This window comes from Rhinoderma darwinii, chromosome 8, assembly GCF_050947455.1.
Source record: "Rhinoderma darwinii isolate aRhiDar2 chromosome 8, aRhiDar2.hap1, whole genome shotgun sequence".
Taxonomy (NCBI): domain Eukaryota; kingdom Metazoa; phylum Chordata; class Amphibia; order Anura; family Rhinodermatidae; genus Rhinoderma; species Rhinoderma darwinii.
The window spans coordinates 66,904,542-66,927,470 of record NC_134694.1 but is presented as its reverse complement, the minus strand read 5'-3'; the positions used below and the strand labels follow the sequence as shown (position 1 = coordinate 66,927,470).

General features: G+C 40.9%; 1 protein-coding gene across 1 annotated transcript in view; it reads right to left on the bottom strand.

Moving 5' to 3' along the window:
• The window catches only part of LOC142658699 (uncharacterized), an 86,637-nt gene that overhangs the window by 23,936 nt on the left and 39,772 nt on the right, over positions 1 to 22,929 (bottom strand). The window contains exons 7-8 of the mRNA XM_075834302.1: positions 12,157 to 12,227; positions 11,361 to 11,468 (exon numbers count right to left, since the gene is read on the bottom strand). Of these exons, the coding sequence (XP_075690417.1) occupies positions 11,361 to 11,468; positions 12,157 to 12,227 (179 nt within the window). The remainder of the gene's footprint in view (positions 1 to 11,360; positions 11,469 to 12,156; positions 12,228 to 22,929) is intronic.

The window sequence follows — 22,929 nt, the reverse complement described above, 5'->3', positions numbered from 1 at the left end:
TGTACGGAGTCGTAATAGGGCACCCATGGAAGTGCAAGAGGCCTCTACTCTATGCCTCTGTATGTCTTCAATTTCATACTGAGTCTTAGGCCTTATTCACACGAACGTGTTCGCGTCGCACAGACCTATGTTAATGAATGGGGCCGTTCAGACTGTCAGTGAATTTCACGCAGCGAAAGGTGCGCTGCGTAAAACTCACGACATGTCCTATATTTGGCCGTGTTTCGCACAGCACACACCCATTGAAGTCAATGGGTGCTGCAGTAGGAAAATAAATGAATGAAAATAAATGAATGAAAAACATAAAACCAGAGTGTCATCATGATGCTGGCTGCGTGAAAATCACGCAGCCGTGCACCATATGCTGATGGCACACGGACCTTTTGCGCGCGCACAACGCAGCATTTTTTGCGTGCGCAAAACGGACATGTCCGTGTGAATAAGGCCTTACAGAGGGTTTTCTATGGGAATGTCCTATGTACGGAGCTTTTCAGCAATACTTCTAGTGGAGAATAGCTCCGCACATATTCCACCTGATAGAGCATTACATGTCAGCACACGTAGTATGGGGCTGCACAGGACTGTGAGCCGATCTACAGCCTCTATGCTGCGTTTATGAGGCCTTAGAATGGGTTAAACTGAAGACTTGAATTTGCCTGATAAAATGTGTTAGGGTATGTTCACACGATTAACAAAATGCGTCTGAAAATACGGAGCTGTTTTTTGAGCAACTCGCGTTTTTCGCTGCGGTTTTTTACAGCCATTTTTGGAGCTGTTTTTATTGGAGTCTATTAGAAAACGGCTCCAAAATGTCCCAAGAAGTGTCCTGCGCTTCTTTTGACGAGCTGTATTTTGACAGCGATGCGTAAAATGACAGCTTGTCTGCACAGAACATCGTAAGACCCATTGCAAGCAATGGGCAGATGTTGGAAGACGTATTGGAGCCGTCTTTTCAGGCGTAATTCGAGGCGTAAAACGCCTCCATTACGTCTGAAAAGAGGTCGTGTGCACATACCCTTATGGTAGCGCAGTCGCGCACAAGCCTCAGCTAACCATGTGCAATACCAAGATTTTCCTGCAGCACCCCGCCACTAGACTCTTTAGCCGTGGAAACATATTCTCTGTCATGTTTCACCACACGGCAATCTGGGTTTGGAGGGTGAACGTTTCCTGCCCAACTGTAAAGTTTGGTGGAGTAATAATAGTCTAGGACTGCTCTCTTTCTTTTGGGCTGGGTCTTGTACTTCCAATGGGGTGCACCTTAGTTACATTAAAAACAATTCTATGTAGCAGGGCTCACCAAGCGGGATAATTTCATTATATGACTCTTTATCTGAATGTCCTCCTAAAAACACAGCATGAACTGCCCAATGGCCATTTTGCATACAATGAAGAAGAGCAGACAGAGTGTGGGCTCTGTCTCATAGACTCCAATATACAGTATAGGACCTCACTCTTTCTCATTGCAGTATTGTAATGCTCACATGCACAAAGTTAAGACTCCTAAAATTAGTTTGGCGGGTTTGGTGTAGTAATAATGTGCCTGTGATGTACCTCACTCACCTCAAACCCATCAAACACTTTTGGGATGATTTAGAAATCTAGGCAGGACTTATTGCCCAGCATTGTGCTCACTCTTTCTAATGCTCTTGTGGCTGGATGGGTAAAGTCCTGCTGCCATTTTCCATTGTTTAGTAAAAATCCTACTCAAAAGAATGAAAGCTGTTACAGCAGAAAAGGTGAGATGAACCCAACACTAAATAGGTTTTCTCGCTTTTATAAAAATAAGGTAATTGCCGCAGACCCAGCTTCTATAACCACAGACCATCCGCTGTATTCGCCAGGGAAAGCCACGTCCGCCCATTCATGTAAATGTAACATTAAACAGCGTTTCTTCAAATGGATGGCTGTAGGCCAGGTCCACTCTTACAGAGCTGCTCTCCATTCTGGCTCATACGCACAAGGGTTGTCATTATGAGACAACCCCTTTAGGCCACGTTCACACGTGCCGGAATTGCTGCAGATTTTCTGTCTAGATTTTAGGTGAAACATCCACTGTGGAATACAGTGGCAGCAAGATGCATAAGATTTTAACAAATGTCATCCAAACCTGTGTAAAATTTCTGCGTAAAAATTGACCTGTGGTAATTGCATGTATTTTTCTTACAGTAGTACAAATCCGCAACAAATATAATTTGTTGCGGATTTTTTTGCGTATTACCCGTGGATCCGTAGCAAAATCCGCAGGTTTGACCAATTGGAAAATAAAAAATGTAAATAAAAAAAGACACTATACTCACCATCCCAATATTTTGACGGTCCCCTGGCAATGCTAGCTTGGAACCCTGCCAGTCTTTATTTCCTGCCCTCCAGTGATGACGTCATTGCTGGAGGCCAGGTACAGAGACTGGCGAGGGACCAGGCTATCGTTACCAAGAAAGCAGCAGAACATTTGAGCCTATCGACAGCGGCAAATCCGCAAGCAAATCTGCACAATTTGTTGCGCACATTTTCACAGCAAATCTGGTACGTGTGGACCTACCCTAAATGTTCATAGCTTTGGAATGAGATGTTCGACATCACATGTATGTGATGTTTGGGTGTTTACATACTATAGGTCAATATATGCACTTCAAAACGCATTAGTACTGCGGGCTAGGTCTAAATGGAAGACCGACCTCCCATATATGATCAAATAGGCAACTCCATTTAAGTATATCAAAACACAGAAAGAAGATAGCTTATAGCCAGGAATATATATCAACCGTACAAATTTTATTAACATATACAGACAGACATGCATATAAAAATATATGTATATAATACAATATAATGTAAGGACAAGACTCTAGTAAAAAGGTTCAAGGAGCAGATATCGGCATTATTGGTGTACAAGCTGGGTTGGCTGTATTGTCACAAAGACAAATCCTCTCAGGTATACTAAGGAAATCCCTCATATAGAAAGTAGTAGAGTTATATGAACTCAATAAAAAGTAACAGAGTTACATAGACTCCATTATTAGGTATAGCACACAAACAAGGGGATTCCAGTTATCTTAATCAGGTTATTTTCTTGAGAGGATACATTGGACAAAGGCTTACCCATAATTTGTTAGAGTTGCAGTCCGATAGGTGCTCCAGCACAAAAGCCCCAACGCGCGTTTCGCTATTATATTGCTTCCTCAGGGGGAAGCATCTTGTGTGCTATACCTAATAATGGAGTCTATGTAACTCTGTTACTTTTTATTGAGTTCATATAACTCTACTACTTTCTATGAGGGATTTCCTTAGTATACCTGAGAGGATTTGTCTTTGTGACAATACAGCCAACCCAGCTTGTACACCAATAATGCCGATATCTTCTCCTTGAACCTTTTTACTAGAGTCTTGTCCTTACATTATATTGTATTATATACATATATTTTTATATGCATGTCTGTCTGTATATGTTAATAAAATTTGTACGGTTGATATATATTCCTGGCTATAAGCTATCTTCTTTCTGTGTTTTGATATACTTAAATGGAGTTGCCTATTTGATCATATATGGGAGGTCGGTCTTCCATTTAGACCTAGCCCGCAGTACTAATGCGTTTTGAAGTGCATATATTGACCTATAGTATGTAAACACCCAAACATCACATACATGTGATGTCGAACATCTCATTCCAAAGCTATGAACATTTAGGGTAGGTCCACACGTACCAGATTTGCTGTGAAAATGTGCGCAACAAATTGTGCAGATTTGCTTGCGGATTTGCCGCTGTCGATAGGCATATGTATATATTGTATTATATACATATATTTTTATATGACTGTCTGTCTGTATATGTTAATAAAATTTGTATGTTTGATATATATTCCTGGCTATAAGCTCTCTTCTTTCTGTGTTTTGATATACTATAGGTCAAGTAGCAATGCTGAACACTTCTTAGTTTATATTGCCGTACAGGGTTCTACATAGAATGGCATCTTCGGTTACATAAAGGTCATTTTTGGGAATGTTATGTTCCAATGATTTGCTTATTTTGCTTGCTACAACGGCTAAATACTTGTATTGTATTCTAGTGAGACTGTTATCATCCTTTTTTATGTGTAATTAATGGTGTACTTAGATGTTTGCTACTGGGTTTGCTTCTATTTCTAGGTTTCCCCAGATTTTTGACCTCTATAGAAGATAACATTATTAAGATTCAATCAATGATATAATCATCTTACAAACCTCGGACACCTGAATCTCCATTCTCAGGGTATTTTTAGATGTTATGGTTCATACAATATCGACTTGGATATTGTATCATAGCAGGATGATTCTTGGCTAAAATACAAATAACTGGATCCTGCTTATAAATAGCTTCCCTTTGGAATCCCAAACCAATCCAAAAATAAAATTTTCCTTAGAATAAATGCTACCACTTTACGATAGTGCCCCCCATAGAATTGCATTTTACCACAATATTCAATACACTGCAACTGTCATGATGTATTTGACTTTAAGTTGATTTGATGCCATAGGTGGGACAACCTGAACCAGCAGGCAGGTCATCCCACCATGTGGCACGGTCATTTATTGTGGCAGGTCCCCTTTACAGGTAAGGGAAGTTGCTGTGTAACACAATAGCTCAGTTCAGACTGTTGTGTATAACTGCTGTAAATATTCATATATATAGCCAATTCAATCATTTATGATTTTTTAATGTTTTGTATGATATTTTTTTTTTGTATAAACTCTTTTTATTGAAAGTAGACATATATAACATTTTAATACATATTGTTTTACATGTTTTCTTGAGTTACATAGTACATTAACACTGTTTATCAGTGAGCCATCACATCTTATCATCTCATGCCAATTTACATACTATGTTCGCGTAAATAATGTGTTTCTTTTCATGACCAAGCTTGTGTCTACTAGTGTTCGGGACAAATAATGAACGGACATACATACATTAAAAGAAACAAAGAACATGTGAACCACTGTGATCATGTCTCAGATATAAACCGCAGATATCATTTGTTTATTTATTTACGGACCAGATTGCAATGTTAATAAGCAAATAAAGCTCTATTTCCTATCTTCTATCTATGTTTACTATTTGCCTCTTTGTGTCCTTTCATATTTCCAAACTTTATTTCTACAATTTGTCCCTATAATCTATCCAGGGCCGCCATATATTTAAGAAGGAACTTCTATTTTTGTTTTCCCACGCAGCTAATTCTTCCAACCTGCAGATCTGGTGTACTTTAATCAAAAGTTGCGCTCTAGTAGGAGGGAGTGTCTTTTTCCATTGAGCTGGGATCAGTAACTTTGCTGCAGATATTAAATAAGTGGGTAGATTTTTTGTTGAAGGCGAGAAATCTTTAATAGGTAACCAAAGCAACACTAATTCTTTCGTGAGGTTTATTGAGATCGAGCACACATCTCTGATTAAAGTTTCCACTTCTTTCCAAAAATCTTGAATTTTCGCACATAACCACCAAATATGTGACATATTACCTATTTCTTTATTACATCTCCAGCATGTGTTCACTGATAAGACTGATATACTGTGTAAGAATTCAGGTGTTCTGTACCACCGTGTGAGTATTTTATATGAATTTTCCTGTACTCTCATGCATCTCGAAAAACCGTGGGAGTGTCTCAGTATAATAGATCTCTCTTTTTCAGAGAATCTACAGTCAAATTCTTTCTCCCAAGCATACACAAAATTCGGAACATTATTTGTCATATTAGTTATTAGTTCTTTATATATTTTGGAAATAGATTTTTTGGGAGTTGTGGGGAACAGTATATAATTTTCTAACCAAGTCGGTTCTGATTTTCTCTCTTTTGCTAACGACTTCAACTTCTGACATGTGTGTGTAAAATCCAGTGTTTGTATATCATTGGGTTGCGGTATGTGTAATTCTCTGTGTAATTGCTTTAAAGATGGTAGCTCTGTTTGTTCGAAGAGCCTCGCTATTTTTATGGGGTGCAGCTGTGACCATGTCTCTGGAATCCGAGAGCAGTTTTTGTCGACTACACATGGTGCTATAGATAAAGGCATCAGAGTTGAGTACATATTCTCCTGTAGATGTAAGGCCGAGGAAGTTTGACATGTCTTAATTAGTCCCCTAGTCATGTCACTCTGAATCACTGTTCTGGGGGGTAATTGTGACTTTACCCACAAATAAGATACCATGTTATTACCTAAAGAATTTCTTTCTATATCAACATGTGGCAGAGATATATTTTTGTTTGTTAACTGTGTCCATCTCCCTAGTTGTATAGCTCTATAATAAGTATTTAGATCCGGGAATGACAACCCCCCTTCTCCTTTTTTCCTTATTAATTGTGCGTATGCAATTCTAGGGCGTTTTTTATTCCATAAGAACTCCATGAATAATCTTTTAAATCTAGAAAAGTAATACTTTGGTACATCAATGGGCAAGGATTGTAAAATGTAAAGAATTTGAGGTATGACAAAGGCTTTAATCAGGTTTTTCCTACCTAGCATTGTCATAAATGGTATTTTCAGTTTTGCCAAAAAATTTTTAATTTTGTAGTATATTGGATTATAATTTCTATCAAACAGCATGTTTGGGTTCGCTGTAATTTTTAAACCTAAATATTTTAGTTCAGACTTTGGCCATTTAAAGGGAGACTTTGTACTGACCGCTAGAAATAAATTATGTGGTAGTGATACATTAAGCGCTTCTGATTTGTCATAATTGATTTTAAAGTTAGATACTTGACCAAATTCTTCAAAGATCCGTAAAATGTTTGGAAGCGCTTCTAGGGGATTAGTTATATAAATTAGTAAATCGTCAGCAAAGGCAGCTGTTTTATGTTCAAAATTCCCTACTTGAAGTCCCTTAATTTTAGAAGTTTGTCTTATTTTTAATAATAAAGTTTCCATTACCAGTATGAACAAGGTAGGGGATAATGGACATCCTTGGCGTGTTCCATTTCCAATAGGGAAGGGGGCTGAAAAAACGCCATTCACTTGTATTCTTGCTGAGGGGTTCTTATATAAGGAGAAGATTGCATCAATAAATTGTTGCGGGAAGCCAAATTTGTGTAGAACCGCTTTTAAATAAGGCCAGTCGATCCGGTCAAATGCTTTTTCTGCATCCGTGCCGAGAAGCATTAGCGGAATTTTATGTTGTTTTGCATAGAACAAGGCTTGAATGGTTCTAGTAGTGTTGAACTTCCCTTCTCGTCCAGGCACAAATCCCACTTGTTCCACTCCTATCAGTTTGGCCAGAAAGAAACTTATTCTTGTCGCTAATATTTTTGCCCACCATTTTAAATCTGTATTTAACAGTGAGATGGGTCTATAATTACCGCATCTTTCCAGGTCCCTCCCCTCCTTAGGGATTATTGTGATATTTGCTGCTAATGTTTGCATTGGGAATTGCGTTCCTTTCAAAACATCATTACATACCGACATAAAATAAGGTAATAGGGTTTGTTTAAATTTTTTAAAGTAGATTATCGGGAGACCATCTGGTCCGGGACTTTTCCCATTTGGAATTGAGCTCAGGCATTTTTCTATTTCCTCTAAAGTGAATGGTGCAATTAACGAAGATTTTTCCTCTTCTGTTAAGGATGGGGTCTCAATTGATTTCAAAAAATTCCCTACCAAATTAGCCCTAGAATCTTCCTTATTTTGTTCACTTGTATCTAGGTTATATAGCCCTTCATAATATTTCCTGAATTCTTGAGCTATTTGGGCTGTCTTTGTGACTTTCTTATTTACGTTGTCTCGTATAGTTGATATAAATGTTTTCCTTCTCTGCTGTTTAATAAGATTTGACATCATTTTATTTCCCTTATCTCCGTGTGCATATGTTTTATATTTTAGTAGCTGCAGGGATTTCGCTGTTCTTACATTCAATATATTCTTCAATTTTTGTCTGAGGTTCTGTAGTTCTATCTGATTAGCTTTCAATTGCGATTTCTTATGTACTGCTTCTAAGTAGGAGATTTGGTTTAACACTTCGTTTATTAGTTGAGATCTCTGTTTCTTTACTCTCGAGCCCAAGGCTATTAATTCTCCTCTCACAAACGCCTTATGTGTCTCCCATAATACAGGTCTAGATATGAGAGGATCATCATTAAAAGCAAAGAATTCTTTCATTTTACTTTCAATTGAAGCTACATCTGTATTATTTTCTAATAGTGTGTCGTTTAATCTCCAATTCCACTCCCTGACAGGTAATTCTGTCAAAGTTATCTTAACAGAAATCGGGGCATGATCGGAGACCGTAATGTTCCCAATTGTGGAAGCACATATTTGGGGTAAATATTGTTTAGGTAGAAACAGATAATCTAAGCGATGGTACGAATCGTGTGGGTTAGAGTAGAAGGTGTAATCTCTCATAGATGGGTGTTGTAGTCTCCATACGTCTATTAATTGGAATTTGTTTAGCATGACTTTAAGACGTCTCAAGTTTCTATGGGCAACAGGTGAAACTTTGGAAGAGGAATCCATAAGCGGGTCTAAAGTCAGGTTAAAGTCTCCCCCTAATACTACTAGACCCTCGAAAAAGGGTTGCAATAAACGCATAATTTTCAGTAACCATTGCGCCTGTCTCACGTTCGGTGCATAGAGGTTTACTAACGTTACTTTCCTTCCGGAAATAGAACCTTTTATGAAGATATATCTACCTAATGGATCTACTTGTGAAGTTTCCAGGGTAAATGGTATAGTATTTCGTATTCCAATTGAAACGCCTCTAGAGGCCGCACTATGAGTGCAATGATACCATTTGTCATATGTTTTGGTATGGATTGCAGGGATCTTGTTTGTTTTAAAGTGTGTTTCCTGCAAGAAGACCAAATCGGCATCTTCCCGTCTCATTAAGTTGAATATTTGGCTTCTTTTTTGCGGGATATTCAATCCTTTAACATTAAAAGATACTATTTTGCACGAAGCCATCTATTTACCTCATTGCGAGACAGGCGCAGTATTATCCAAGCACGATCACAGTTCAAACTTAACAACTCATATACAAATACATTTTCAAACTCTTCTTCTATATCCTGCTCTCCTTGTCTAGTTGAGCTTAGTAATATGTCAAGATATAGAGTTAAACATATTTTAATGACCATATAGAGACAGAACTTCTCCCTGGTCACTGTTTGCCTCTCCTCACTAGAACAACAAGAAAGCAAGGAAAAACAGGAGGGGGGGGTAAGCATAGCGCCACCAGATATAAATTCCCCCTCCAGAATCTTTAGTAGCATATTAAACAATCTTTACGGTAAAGAACAGCTTCTCCTCTCTTTATGCTAAACTGAATGCAACATCTTTTTTCTACAGGGATATTTTAGTACAGCCATTTTACATTTTCTCATCCACTTATATTTATATAATGCCATGAAATAAAATGGCGTAATCTTGAAAAAGTATGGAAAGAGATAAAATGGGTGAGATATAGATAAAACATATTTTGACATCACTCACGCATCTTCTAATTTCACCGCTTCTGTAATAATGAGAAAATTATATTATCACAAAACGTCCTTCTGTCCAAGTCAAGTGTCTCGAGGTCTGAAATCGGACGTTTGTTGTTTCTTATTCCTTGGAGACTTCAATCTAGAGGCTCTCTGCCATTCCTCTTGTGTCGGTAGAACCGGAAAATTTGTATCCATCTGTGCCGGTAGCCAGGACGGGATGTCAATTGGTTGTATTTCCGTCTTCTCCCAGAATTTCGTCAAATCTTCTGGAGCTCGAATGGAGATTTGCCGTCCATCTTTTATGGTAGCTAACCCGAACGGATATAGCCATCTCACAGGTAATTTATTAGCTCTCAATTTATCCGTGACAGGTTTCAAAATTCTCCTCTTTGCAAGGGTACTAGGAGCAAGATCTTGAAAAAATAATAATTTGGATTCTTCGTACTGAAAGTCTCCTTTTTCTCTCGCTGCTTTCAACAAACATGCCGTATCCACAAAACTCAGCAGTCCACAAATTATATCTCTTGGAGGTTCATGCAGCGCAGGTTTTGGTCTCAGAGCTCTGTGTACACGCTCTATCACCATTGTAGCGGCTCTTTCTTGCCCCACTAGTTCCACAAAAATTTGATTCGTCACCTGTTGCAGCTCTTCTCCTGTTGTCAGTTCGGAAAGGCCTCTAATTCTTATATTCCGTCTTCTGCTACGATTTTCTTGATCCTCTATCATCAGGTGCGTATTATTAATGTGGAGTTGATGTGATGCAAGCGTCGTATTAATCGCAGCACTATGTTCCAAGATGGAGGACTGGGCCTCTTCCAACGCATCCACTCTGTGCCCAATTTGTCTGATGTCGTTTTTGATATCCGCTAATTCTTGCATTATCGGTGAGACCGCCTGTGTCAGGGCTTTCTTAAAATATGACCTCGACAAAGTATCTCTACTTCTTGCCGTATCCGAGTATGTTGTCGAGCTTTCTCCATCGGAGTCGTCATCTCCGGCTTCTTCTGCTTGGCACTCCAGCGCCATTTTTGCCGGGGCCGTGAGTTTTTTCCTCAGAAATTTATCCATTTCAGGTTGTTGTTTCCCCTGTTTTGCCAGACCAGGAGATTCTTTGTATTTATCTTTAGAGGTTCTCACCATTTTGTCGCTGTTTTATCGCTGTATACCGCTTAAAAGCTGTTGTTTCTGGAGGTGAAGTGAGGAGCCCTTAAGTTAAGCGTCCATCACAATGCGCGGTAACTCCGCCCCCTGTATGATATTTTTAAATTAAATTTACATTTTGGGGACTATGTTTCCTTACATCCATCCACAAAGCAGCCCAGGTGGACAGAGTATGTAGACAGAGATCAGTGTAAACAATGCATCTATATAGATTACTACCTGGACATGCAAAAACATAACAGTAAACAAACAAAATCCACCACCTGCAGCCATAGAACCTAGAGGTGGTCTTACACATAACTGTCAATGAACACTCGTTCAGCAACAGCTATTTCTCTCAACTCCACCATAAACATGCATGCTGGGAAGAGGGCGGAATAAGGCAATGCCAGACACCTCTAGCAGTGGCTTATCTCCTGCCTAAACTAAGGATTGGAGATGTTGAAATCCCAACATGCCAAATGCCTCTCCCCCCGACATCTCGGGAGGCAATCATACACATTAGATTGTGGGCCAATACCACCAAAAACGGTGGGTTCAGCTAAATTGTGTCTAATGTGTATGAGCACCTTAAGATCCACTTTCTAGAACTGCTTTAAGTCTGTAGAGAAAACTACAGCAATGTCCTCCAAGTGATTCCAGCTTTCTATGAAGTATTTCCAGAAATACTAAAATGCGTATCAATCAACGTAAGTATTCGTACTAGGTTAAGCCTAGCTTTCCTTTGTTCCGTTCACCACAATAATTCACATACCATCACTACGAAATGCAAGAGATTCATCCCAGGTTTGTTGGCTTTTGTGTCTGCAAGTTTGAGCAGAGATGACACACGAAAACCAGCTGCATTCCCAGCATAGCCACCCTGCAAAAACACAATGTGACACAATAAAGAAGAGCAACACAAGGTGCAATGGACTGTGAGAAAGACACCCCACAACTAACCATATCTAAATAAGAAAAGACAACATACTCAGTTAGCTCTGTTTAATAGCACAGGTTTATTCGAAGCTGTAAGGATTTCAGCATTTAGTCACATAGGTCACTATCCATGGGAGTTTACAATGTAATTGTCTCACGATAGGCCTAATGCCGTGTAGTAAAAGGGGCCGAGCTGTGGTACCAGACACAGCTCATGGACAAGAGTGGCGTTGTTTCTGTAAAAAAGACAGACCATTTTTTCTAATCTCATAGAACCTCTGTAATCTATTGATTTTCAGATATCTAGTCCATCTTGAGCATGAACTGGTCTAGTCTATGGGCAGTGTCTGGAATAAGTCTACAATAAGTGGTCAACGGGGTAATTTGTCAGACATCACAACACGTGTAGCTGTAAAACGAACCCTAAAAATAATAATCTAACATGCTGGAAAAAAGTGATGGGTGATGACTTCTGGCAGTAAGGCTGTGATCACACATTACAGTCAATATACAGCTTTTTGGTGCGAATTTGGCAAAAGAGATGATTTGGCTGTGACATGTAAACACAGTCTGAAGCCATGGGTGATCCTCACGTATGAAGGTTTACCCTGTGTATGGAGCGTGCAACTTACAGCGTTCATAAAGTTGCCAGCCTTCAGTACCAGCTTCAGGATAAAATGAAGTTCTGTACATTGCAGCAATTCTAGAAAAAATGCAAAAGTTAGAGATCATGTCATGATGTGATTTTTTTCTATGAATTCTAAACATTCTATATGTTTCAAGCGTGAAATCATAGAACCGCCTCAGAAATTCATATTTATTTCTACATCTCTAGAGGGGTCAGAAAATCGGATATTAGTTTGCATTGAGTTGGTAATCACATGGTATTTGTTTATCATAACCTGACAAACTTGAATTTGTGCCAAATATAAAAAGGTAATGGCAGATACAATGGAAATCTCAAAGAGGTTCTGCAGCAGCATATTATAAGCAATATTGTACCTCTTTGGAGGTCCATGACGTGTTCAAGGCCCCTGGTGATGGTGATGCACTGCATGTTAGTGTAGGAAGTTTCGCCAAGATCTTCTTTTAAAGATGCAAAGTCTGATGGGGAGTTTTTTCCGATCTGGGGGAGGCAAGGTACGGGGCTCGGCAAGGGAACCTACTTTGCTACACCCCACAGAGTGAAATCTAGCATAGATTTCCACTACAATTTAAGCCAGTTTTCTGGTGTAAATTATAATATGGTTGTTGGGCCACTGTGGCCACACCCCATTTGTGAGGCCATAGCCTTTTCATAAAAGTAGTGAGGGTGGCGCAAAAGAGCCCTTTTGCTAATTTTTTAAGCCAGAAGACTGGTGTAGAAAAGTTGATAAATTCCCCCAAAAGTCTGAAAGGTGCCTGAAAGTATTCAGTCACTGGTGGCATTCTGCTTTTACGCTCCTCAAAATTGAAATTGCAACACCAAGAATGGCAAGCCGTAAAGTTATGCAAATCGAGGAAGTAGTAGGTGTCACTAAAATCTGCAAATGATCACATTTTCAAGCACCTAGCTGCAACCTGTGGCATGTGAGAGGCTTATAAGACAGATTGATAGCAAAGTTTTTTAGCCACATGAAACCTCAAAAATCTGATCAAGTGGTGTGAGTTGATTATGCGATGCCTTCTGTTAGTCGACGTGCCAGTTATCGCCACTTGTCACAACCTGAGAGGGACAGAATACATGAACTGAGAGACCTTGTTTTATCACTCCAGCAGATTGCTACGCGCCTAGGCCGAGATGTCAGAACTGGTCCATGTTGCGTGTTCCGGAGGTTGGGAGAACAATAATGAATAGAAAGGACAGCAAGAGGTACACAGAGGCGAACCTCTGCACGGATGGATCATCTGATTAGAAGAATGGTGCGTAGTGATCCATTCTGCACTGCAAGTGAAATTGGACGTCACATCCCAAACGTAGGACGGTAACCAATGTGGACACAAACCATCAGAAGCCATTTGCACGATGTTGAGCTACGGGCCAGACGTACAGCTACAGGTGTTGCATTGACCACATGCTACCGTATGAAAAGGCTTTTATGGTCCACAGCAAGACGGCAATAGAGGCTGGAATGGAGGACTATCCTCTTTAGTGATGAGTCCCGATTTTGTCTCGGATGCAATAATAGCCTGATATTGGTCTGGAGACCACGTGGGCAACGCCATGAAGAGGCCTTCCCAGGGGAATGTCACACGTGTACTATTCCCTGGATTATGGTGTGGGGTGGCTTAATGTATTGTAGCGGGACAACTCTAATATTCATTTCAGCTACACTAACAGCTTGGCGTTACATTGATTTGGTCGTGGAACCAGTGGTACGGTCATTTCTCCAAAGTGTCCCAGAAGCCGTTCTTCAACAGGACAACACCAGGCCGCATGTTGCTCGTGTTACTGTGAGCAATCTGCATGGCCTAAACGTGCTACCATGGCCTGCAGCATCTCCGGACTTGTCTCCCCTTCGAGCACATCGGGGACTTCATTGGTCGGCTTTTGCAAAGGGAGCTGCCAGCAGCCAATCTTTTTGATTTGCGTGCCCAAGTGCAATCAGCGTGGCATAACATTCCTCAGAAAACCATTAATAACCTCATTGATAGCATGCCAAGGCGTGTAAGTGTGTGTATTTCTGCACGTAGCGCTCATACTCGATACTAAATAAATCAAGATGTTTGGAATATATTGTTTCCATTTTTTTTTATCATCTGCATATCATTAACATGTCTATCGATCCTGTGATTTCCACAATTCCAAAACTTTTCCTTCTTGGTGTTGCAATTTCAATGTTGAGGCGTGTATATGGCCAAAGAACTCTTAGTTTGAATTCACTTGTCGCGGATTTATTGCTAATTTTTTTGCAGATTTTGTAATGCAAAAGGTTGAGATCTGTGACAAATCCGCAACATGTAAACAAAGCCTTATACTGTTAGGACAGTTCCAGAAGCCTTCATGCGGCTGCAATAACCGGACTTCCCATGGTTCACCATGGAACCCTATTATAGAAATTGAAGTTCGGTACAGTAGATCCGTGGGAGGTCTGGCTTTTGCGGCCATGATACAGACACTTAAATGTGGCCACATTACAGCCACCTGAATCCAGCCTTGTAATGCAGTAGTAGACACCCATATACAATTCTCACTGTCTACACTCATATACATACTGTTTATTATGTTTGGAAAAAGATGGCAATTAGTTATCTAGCATCTATGTAAACTAAATTTAAAATGTAGCTAGAAAACCATATCCTCCCAGCTAAGCAGGTAAACAGCTAACTGACAGGATAATATGCCATATAAAATCGAATGCCAATGTTACAGGATAGCACAGGCAGGATATAAAAGAAAGGATTTTACCCGGGGGCATGTGGTATGAGTGGGATACTCCGTACTTGGTTGGTTGTGGCTGTGTAGGAGAATAGAGCCTCTTTGTAACTATGTAATTTCATTAAATAATCAAAGCAAAATATTCAAGAAGAAACTAACTCCCAAGGAATTCAATGGGCATGAAAAATGCTCTGAATGAAGTGAAAAGAGTAGGCAAAAAATGTGACTCGCAGTTTATTTATCAAAATGGTATTTTATGTTCTGACTCCAGAAGCACAAAGGCTTCGCTAAAGACCACTGTGTGGCAGACAATACACGGTGTAAAAACAATTGCTGGCAGGCTTTGCCTGTGTACCAGGGATGGGCAATCTCTGGCATCCTAGGTACCACAATGAAATGAAAATCTTTAGGGTATGTTCACACGTGTCGGATTATCTGCGGAAAACTCAGCAGTAAATCCAACCCAGATGCAGCAGGTAATTCCGGACAAAAATCTGCATTAAATCGTGTTTTATTTGGTGCAGGTTTTTGGCCAGATCTGCCGCTGTGAAGAAGAAAAGGTGAGAGTCAATTAAAACAAAAAAAAAGCCCACACTCACCTCTCCTGGCATTACCTTAGCGACACGTCACTGCTCTCTCGGATGGTCTGTGTTGAGTCGGCCTCCTGGGATTGTAATGTGTCTCATTTAACCGCTGCAGCAGTCACATGAAACGTCATCCCAGTAGGGAGGCAGCACTGAGACCAGACAGGGAGCAGTGAGGCATAGGTATAGAAACGCCAGGGGAGGTGGGTGTGGACTTTTTTTTATATTATACTGGATAGGTTTTTGGTTTTTTTTCTTTCCAACTTGCGATTTTTGCTGTTCAACAGTTGTTATTTGTTGCAGATTTTTACTTTCCCATTGAATGGGGAAAATTTGCAACAATCACACAGCCATTTGCAGCAAATCCATATGGAAAATCTGCAGCAAAATCGGCTGCTACGTGTGAACGTAGCCTTATAGTGTTAAATTATTTTATCTCTTTAGCACAAGTTTACATGACAGGTCCTCTTAAATTGGAATTAGTATGATAATCTAATAGAGCTATGCTATGGTCTATGCAATGACCCCTGGAGTGTCAAATGGGAGAAGTTAAAATGAAGCATAAGATATGAGAATATGTGGTGGCTTATATCCGTTCAGTGATCCCTTTTGACCAATCAGTTGTGTGGTGACAGATCACATGATAAACTTTGTGAACCTTCCTGCAGTATTAGAGCTTATTCACACGGCAGTCATAGAAGTTGTGGGGCCATACCGCACCTCTGTATGCCTCTTATTTCAATTTAAAGGCATTCTTACGTAGTACCATGGGTGCAGTGGCATAATTACCACTCTCACAACCATAGTGGATGCTACCGCACGTGCGGCATGAGGGGGCCTGTGCTGTCTACCGTCACGGCCCCCCCATGCCCGTTGGCGCCGCTAGCAGCAACCATGGCTGCTACAGCAGTAGCGATGCCACATTCAATAGTATCTGTGTCCTTAGGACGCAGATACTATTGAACGCTATGGCAGAGCAGGGAGGTATCTTCCTACTCTGCCATTTACTAGCCTACAGGCAGGGCCAGCATTAGGCGAGGGGACATACTGGGCAATTGCCCAGGGCCCCCTGCACGGGGCTGCTACGGGGTCCAAGGGGGCCCTCGCTGCCTGGCCCGTAACCCTCATGCCCGGTCGCATCGCTAGCACTGGAGGGGGCCGCTGTTCTAGCGACAGCCACATTCACTTGTATCCGTGTCCTCAGGACGCAGATACAAATGAATACTATAGGCTGCAGGCCACGTTAGGCCTGCAGCCTATAAGGCGCTTTGAAGACTCCCTACGCAGGCCGGCGTGATGATGTCACTGCATCACACTTTTTTTTGGGGTGGGGGCTATGTGGCAATATACACGGTGTGCATCACTATATACAAGGGGGGATTGCTGTGTAGCACTATATACAAGGAGGGATTGCTGTGAATCACTATACACAAGGGGGGCTGTGTGACACTATATACAAGGGAGGGGGTGCTGTGTGGCACTATATACAAGGTAGGGGCTGTGTGGCACTATAAACAACGGGGAGCTGTGTGGCACTATATACAGGGGGGGGGCTATGTGGCACTATACTAAGAGGGTCTGTGCGGCACTATATACAAGGGGCGGTGTAGCATTATGCTAAGGGAGGCTGTATATCACTTTAGAAGGGGAGGAGGGCTGGTGGCCCTATCTACAGGAGGCTGTGCACGGCGTTATCTACAGGGAGCTGTGTGTGGCGCTATCTACAGGGGGCTGTGTGTGCCGCAATCTACAGGGGTCTGTGTGTGGCGCTATCTACAGGGGGCTGTGGGGCACAATATACAAGGGAGGGGGTCCGTGTGGCACTATTTACAAGGGAGGGGGGGCTGTGTGGCACTATATACAAGGGGGTCTCTGTGACACTTTATACAAGAGGGGGGCTGTATGGCACTATCTACTAGGGCACTGTGTGGCACTATATATAAGGGGGGGCTGTGTGGCACTATATACAAGAGGGGGACTGTGTGGCACTATCTACTAAGGAGGGCTGTGTGGCACTATCTACTAGGGCGCTGTATGGCACTATATACAAGGGGGGAGGACTGTGGCTCTATCTACAGGGGGTTGTGTGTGGCGATACCTACAGGGGGACTGTGTGTGTCTCTAGAGGGGGGCTGTGTGTGTCTACAGGGGGGCTATGTGTGTCGCTATCTACAGGGGAGTTGTGTGTGACGCTATCTACAGCGGTATTATTACTGTGGTGGCACAAAGGGGGCACATCTATGGATGGGGCATTTTTATTGCGTTGAGCACTAAGGGATCATTATTATCATCTGGGGCACTGTGGATTACAAGTTTGTTTGGAGAATGGGGTATAGGTGGGGTGGGTGCTGGAAAAGCAAGAAACCAACAGGTCTGTGTGTCAAATTCTGCAGAGACTAGTCATGGCTGGAATAAGTCGTCACATTGGTCTGGGTCGGATCGAGAAAAAAAGGGAAAGTGAACGACTCTAATCAGAGAAAACATCACCTGTGAGTCACTAGATATAAATGTGGATAATATCGCCTGGACAAGAACGCTTACAAAATATTTTCATTTCATTACATCTTTAAAATGGGCTAATCAAGCCAATAATTCCTATATATACACCAGGCTAACCAGGTAGGTAGGACTAGATAAGGATGCCAATACACTTAGATTAAATTATTATGGAACTACTCCAAATATCTAGTTGAAACATATACATTTTGTCACTACCTGGACTAGATAGCAAAGTGTGCATTCACACTGAATAAAGATCTGATACCTAGCAGATTGTGCATGAACACTCAGTAGCGGAAATGCAACACCTATGACACAGTGTGCATTCACTGAAATGAGACACAGCACATACATTTCTTATGCATTAGCACCCATAAATAGCAGTGCAGCACCTAAAGCAGCAGTGTGCATTCACAATTACAAGGGACTGTACATTTAGACAAAAGTGTGCATTCACACTAGATACAGTGAAGGAAATAAGTATTTGATCCCTTGCTGATTTTGTAAGTTTGCCCACTGTCAAAGACATGAACAGTCTAGAATTTTTAGGCTAGGTTAATTTTACCAGTGAGAAATAGATTATATTTTAAAAAAAAAAGAAAATCACATAGTCAAAATTATATATATTTATTTGCATTGTGCACAGAGAAATAAGTATTTGATCCCCTACCAACCATTAAGAGTTCAGCCTCCTCCAGACCAGTTACACGCTCCAAATCAACTTGGTGCCTGCATTAAAGACAGCTGTCTTACATGGTCACCTGTATAAAAGACTCCTGTCCACAGACTCAATTAATCAGTCTGACTCTAACTTCTACAACATGGGCAAGACCAAAGAGCTTTCTAAGCATGTCAGGGACAAGATCATAGACCTGCACAAGGCTGGAATGGGCTACAAAACCATAAGTAAGACGCTGGGTGAGAAGGAGACAACTGTTGGTGCAATAGTAAGAAAATGGAAGACATACAAAATGACTGTCAATCGACATCGATCTGGGGCTCCATGCAAAATCTCACCTCGTGGGGTATCCTTGATCCTGAGGAAGGTGAGAGCTCAGCCGAAAACTACACGGGGGTAACTTGTTAATGATCTCAAGGGAGCTGGGACCACAGTCACCAAGAAAACCATTGGTAACACATTACGCCGTAATGGATTAAAATCCTGCAGTGCCCGCAAGGTCCCCCTGCTCAAGAAGGCACATGTACAGGCCCGTCTGAAGTTTGCAAATGAACATCTGGATGATTCTGAGAGTGATTGGGAGAAGGTGCTGTGGTCAGATGAGGCTAAAATTGAGCTCTTTGGCATTAACTCAACTCGCCATGTTTGGAGGAAGAGAAATGCTGCCTATGACCCAAAGAACACCGTCCCCACTGTCAAGCATGGAGGTGGAAACATTATGTTTTGGGGGTGTTTCTCTGCTAAGGGCACAGGACTACTTCACCGCATCAATGGAAGAATGGATGGAGCCATGTACCGTCAAATCCTGAGTGACAACCTCCTTCCCTCCACCAGGACATTAAAAACGACAATGACCCGAAACATACAGCCAAGGCAACAAAGGAGTGGCTCAAAAAGAAGCACATTAAGGTCATGGAGTGGCCTAGCCAGTCTCCAGACCTTAATCCCATCGAAAACTTATGAAGGGAGCTGAAGATCCGAGTTGCCAAGCGACAGCCTCGAAATCGTAATGATTTACAGATGATATGCAAAGAGAAGTGGGCCAAAATTCCATCTAACATGTGTGCAATCCTCATCATCAACTACAAAAAACGTCTGACTGCTGTGCTTGCAAACAAGGGTTTTGCCACCAAGTATTAAGTCTTGTTTGCCAAAGGGATCAAATACTTATTTCTCTGTGCACGATGCAAATAAATATATATATAATTTTGACTATGTCATTTTCTTTTTTTTTTTTTAAATATAATCTATCTCTCACTGGTAAAATTAACCTAGCCTAAAAATTCTAGACTGTTCATGTCTTTGACAGTGGGCAAACTTACAAAATCAGCACGGGATCAAATACTTATTTCCTTCACTGTAGATATGATATACTAAGTGTGCATTCACACTAATTAGCGAGACCTACGATACAGTGTGCATTATCGCTGAAATGAGCACCCGCACATACAGGTAGTGTGCATTCACACTCCTCGGTAGCAGCGTAACACCTATAGTAGTAGTGTGCATTCACAGCTGACGAATATTGTACACCCGATAACAAGTGTGCATTCACACTGAACAAAATTGAACGCCTAACGCGTTTCCACGTCCTTAGTTTACATAGAACGTTTCTTCAGAGCCATGTGTACTAAAACAGGGCAGATTAGCACATTAGTTTCTCGTGCAATATTGCCTGTCCGCCCTGTGTCTGCTAGAGCTTTTCTTCTAACAGCACGGTTCTGGTATCTTAGCGGTCAGATACTTTTGTATCACTTTTGTCTAAATGCACAGTCCCTTGTAATTGTGAATGCACACTACTGCTTTAGGTGCTGCACTGCTATTTATGGGTGCTAACGCATAAGAAATTTATGTGCTGTGTCTCATTTCAGTGTGAATGCACACTGTTTCGTAGGTGTTGCATTTCCGCTACTGAGTGTTCATGCACACTGCTAGGTATCAGATCTTTACTCGGTGTGAATGCACACTGTGCTATCTAGTCCACGTAGGGACAGAACTTATATGTTTCAACTAGATATTTGGAGTAGTTCCATAATAATTTAATCTAAGTGTATTGGCATCCTTATCTAGCCCTACCTACCAGGTTAGCCTGGTATCTATAGGAATTATTGGCTTGATTAGCCCATTTTAAAGATATAATAAAATTTAAATATTTTTTAAGCGTTCTTGTCCAGACGATATTATCTACTTTAAGTTGTGTGAACGCAAAAATTTAAACATTATACTTCTTTATCTACTTAGGTATAAATGTGCTGTAATCACTTGTATCATCTGCAGAGCTCCTGTGTATAACTGGCATCAACCACTACATGGTCACTATATTCTGGTAATATTGGTCTTTGTATATTGGTTTTTATTCAGTAACAGTATGGGGGTATTATTCAGTCACTATCTGGTTATGGTGTGGAGGTATTATTCAGTAACAGTATTCAGTCACTATGTGGTTATGGTGTGGCGGTATTATTCAGTAACAGTATTCAGTCAATATGTGGTTATGGTGTGGCAGTATTATTCAGTAAGAGTATGGAGGTATTATTCAGTCACTATGTGGTTATGGTGTGGCGGTATTATTCAGTAACAGTATTGGGGTATTATTCAGTAACAGTGTGGGGTTATGATTCAGTCACTATGTGGTTATGGTGTGGCAGTATTATTCAGTAACAGTATTGGGGTATTATTCAGTAACAGTGTGGGGGTATGATTCAGTCACTATGTGGTTATGGTGTGGCAGTATTATTCAGTAACAGTATTGGGGTATTATTCAGTAACAGTGTGGGGGTATGATTCAGTCACTATGTGGTTATGGTGTGGCAGTATTATTCAGTAACAGTATGGGGGTATTATTCAGTCACTACGTGGTTATGGTGTGGCGGTATTATTCAGTATCAGTATGGGGGTATTGTTCAGGCACTGTGGTTATGGTGTGGATGTTTTATTCAGTAACAGTATGGAGGTATTATTTAGTCACTATGTGGTTATGGTGTGGTGGTGTTATTCAGTAACAGCATGGGGGGTATTATTCAGTCACTATATAGTTATGGTGTGGCGGTATTATTTGGGGCTTATATTGTATGATTATTTGTAATATTGGTCTTATAATAATGAGTTGCGTTCAGTAACAGTATGCAGGTAATATTTCATCTGGTATGGTGGTATTATTTAATAACTGTATACAGATCTTTTTTTGTGTGAGAGTGGGGACGTATGCTTTGGGGCTTACAACACTTCTGAAGCAGATAAAGAAATGTAGTTTTTTAAATGTTTGCGTTCACATGACTCAAAGTAAAAGGTATCGCCTGGACAAGGGCCTTGTGCCACTGAAAGGGCGGCCTATTGTAGCAGGCATTGATAGTGTTACACAGAATGATAGCTTATATGTTGACCAGATTCTCCGTCCGTTTAGGTTGACCCTTCGGTCCTATGTCAAGAATACAATGGATGTTCTTAAACAATTAGAGGGTATACAGCTTGATGAGGATGTACTCTTGGGAAGTCTGGACGTGGAAGCCTTGTACAGTAGTATACCACATGACAAGGGATGTGACTCAGTGAGGTAATTCTTGAAAATGAGGGGTACTCAATTTACAAACCATAATGAGTTCGTCATGAGGTTGCTTCAATTTGTATTATGACGACATTTTTTCATGATCAATGGTACGTTTTTTCACCAGCTTAGAGGTGTGGCAATGGGAAGTCCCTGTGCCCCAACCTTTGCCAATCTCTATCTAGGCTGGTGGGAGAAAGAAATTGTCTTACAGGAAGCGATGGAAACTTGGACCTCAAGTGTGATCCTCTGGCTTAGATTCATTGACAATATTATCATATTATGGAATGGTTCACAAGCAAAGTTTAGAGAATTTATAGAGGTATTGAATGTCAATGACATTGGCCTCTTCTTCACCTCTGAAATACATTCGGATAAAATTGCATTTTTGGATTTGTCTATAAGCAAATCAGTGTCAGGAAGAGTTAAAACACATATCCATAGGAAACCAACAGTTACTAATACCTTACTAAGGTGGGATAGCTGCCACCCGAGACCACTCAAAAAGGGGATTCCGAAAGGGCAATATTTGCGAGCTCGCAGAAATTGCACCAATATGTCTGACTGTCAGAACGCAGCCTCCGATTTGAAAACGAGGTTTGGTCGAAGGGGATATCCAGATTGGGTTATTAAAAATGCATATCAACATGCCCTATCAGTGGATAGGGATGAGCTTCTCAATCCAAGGATGAGAGACTGGCGAGAACCGACCTTAGAATCATAGGCACCTATGATTCACAA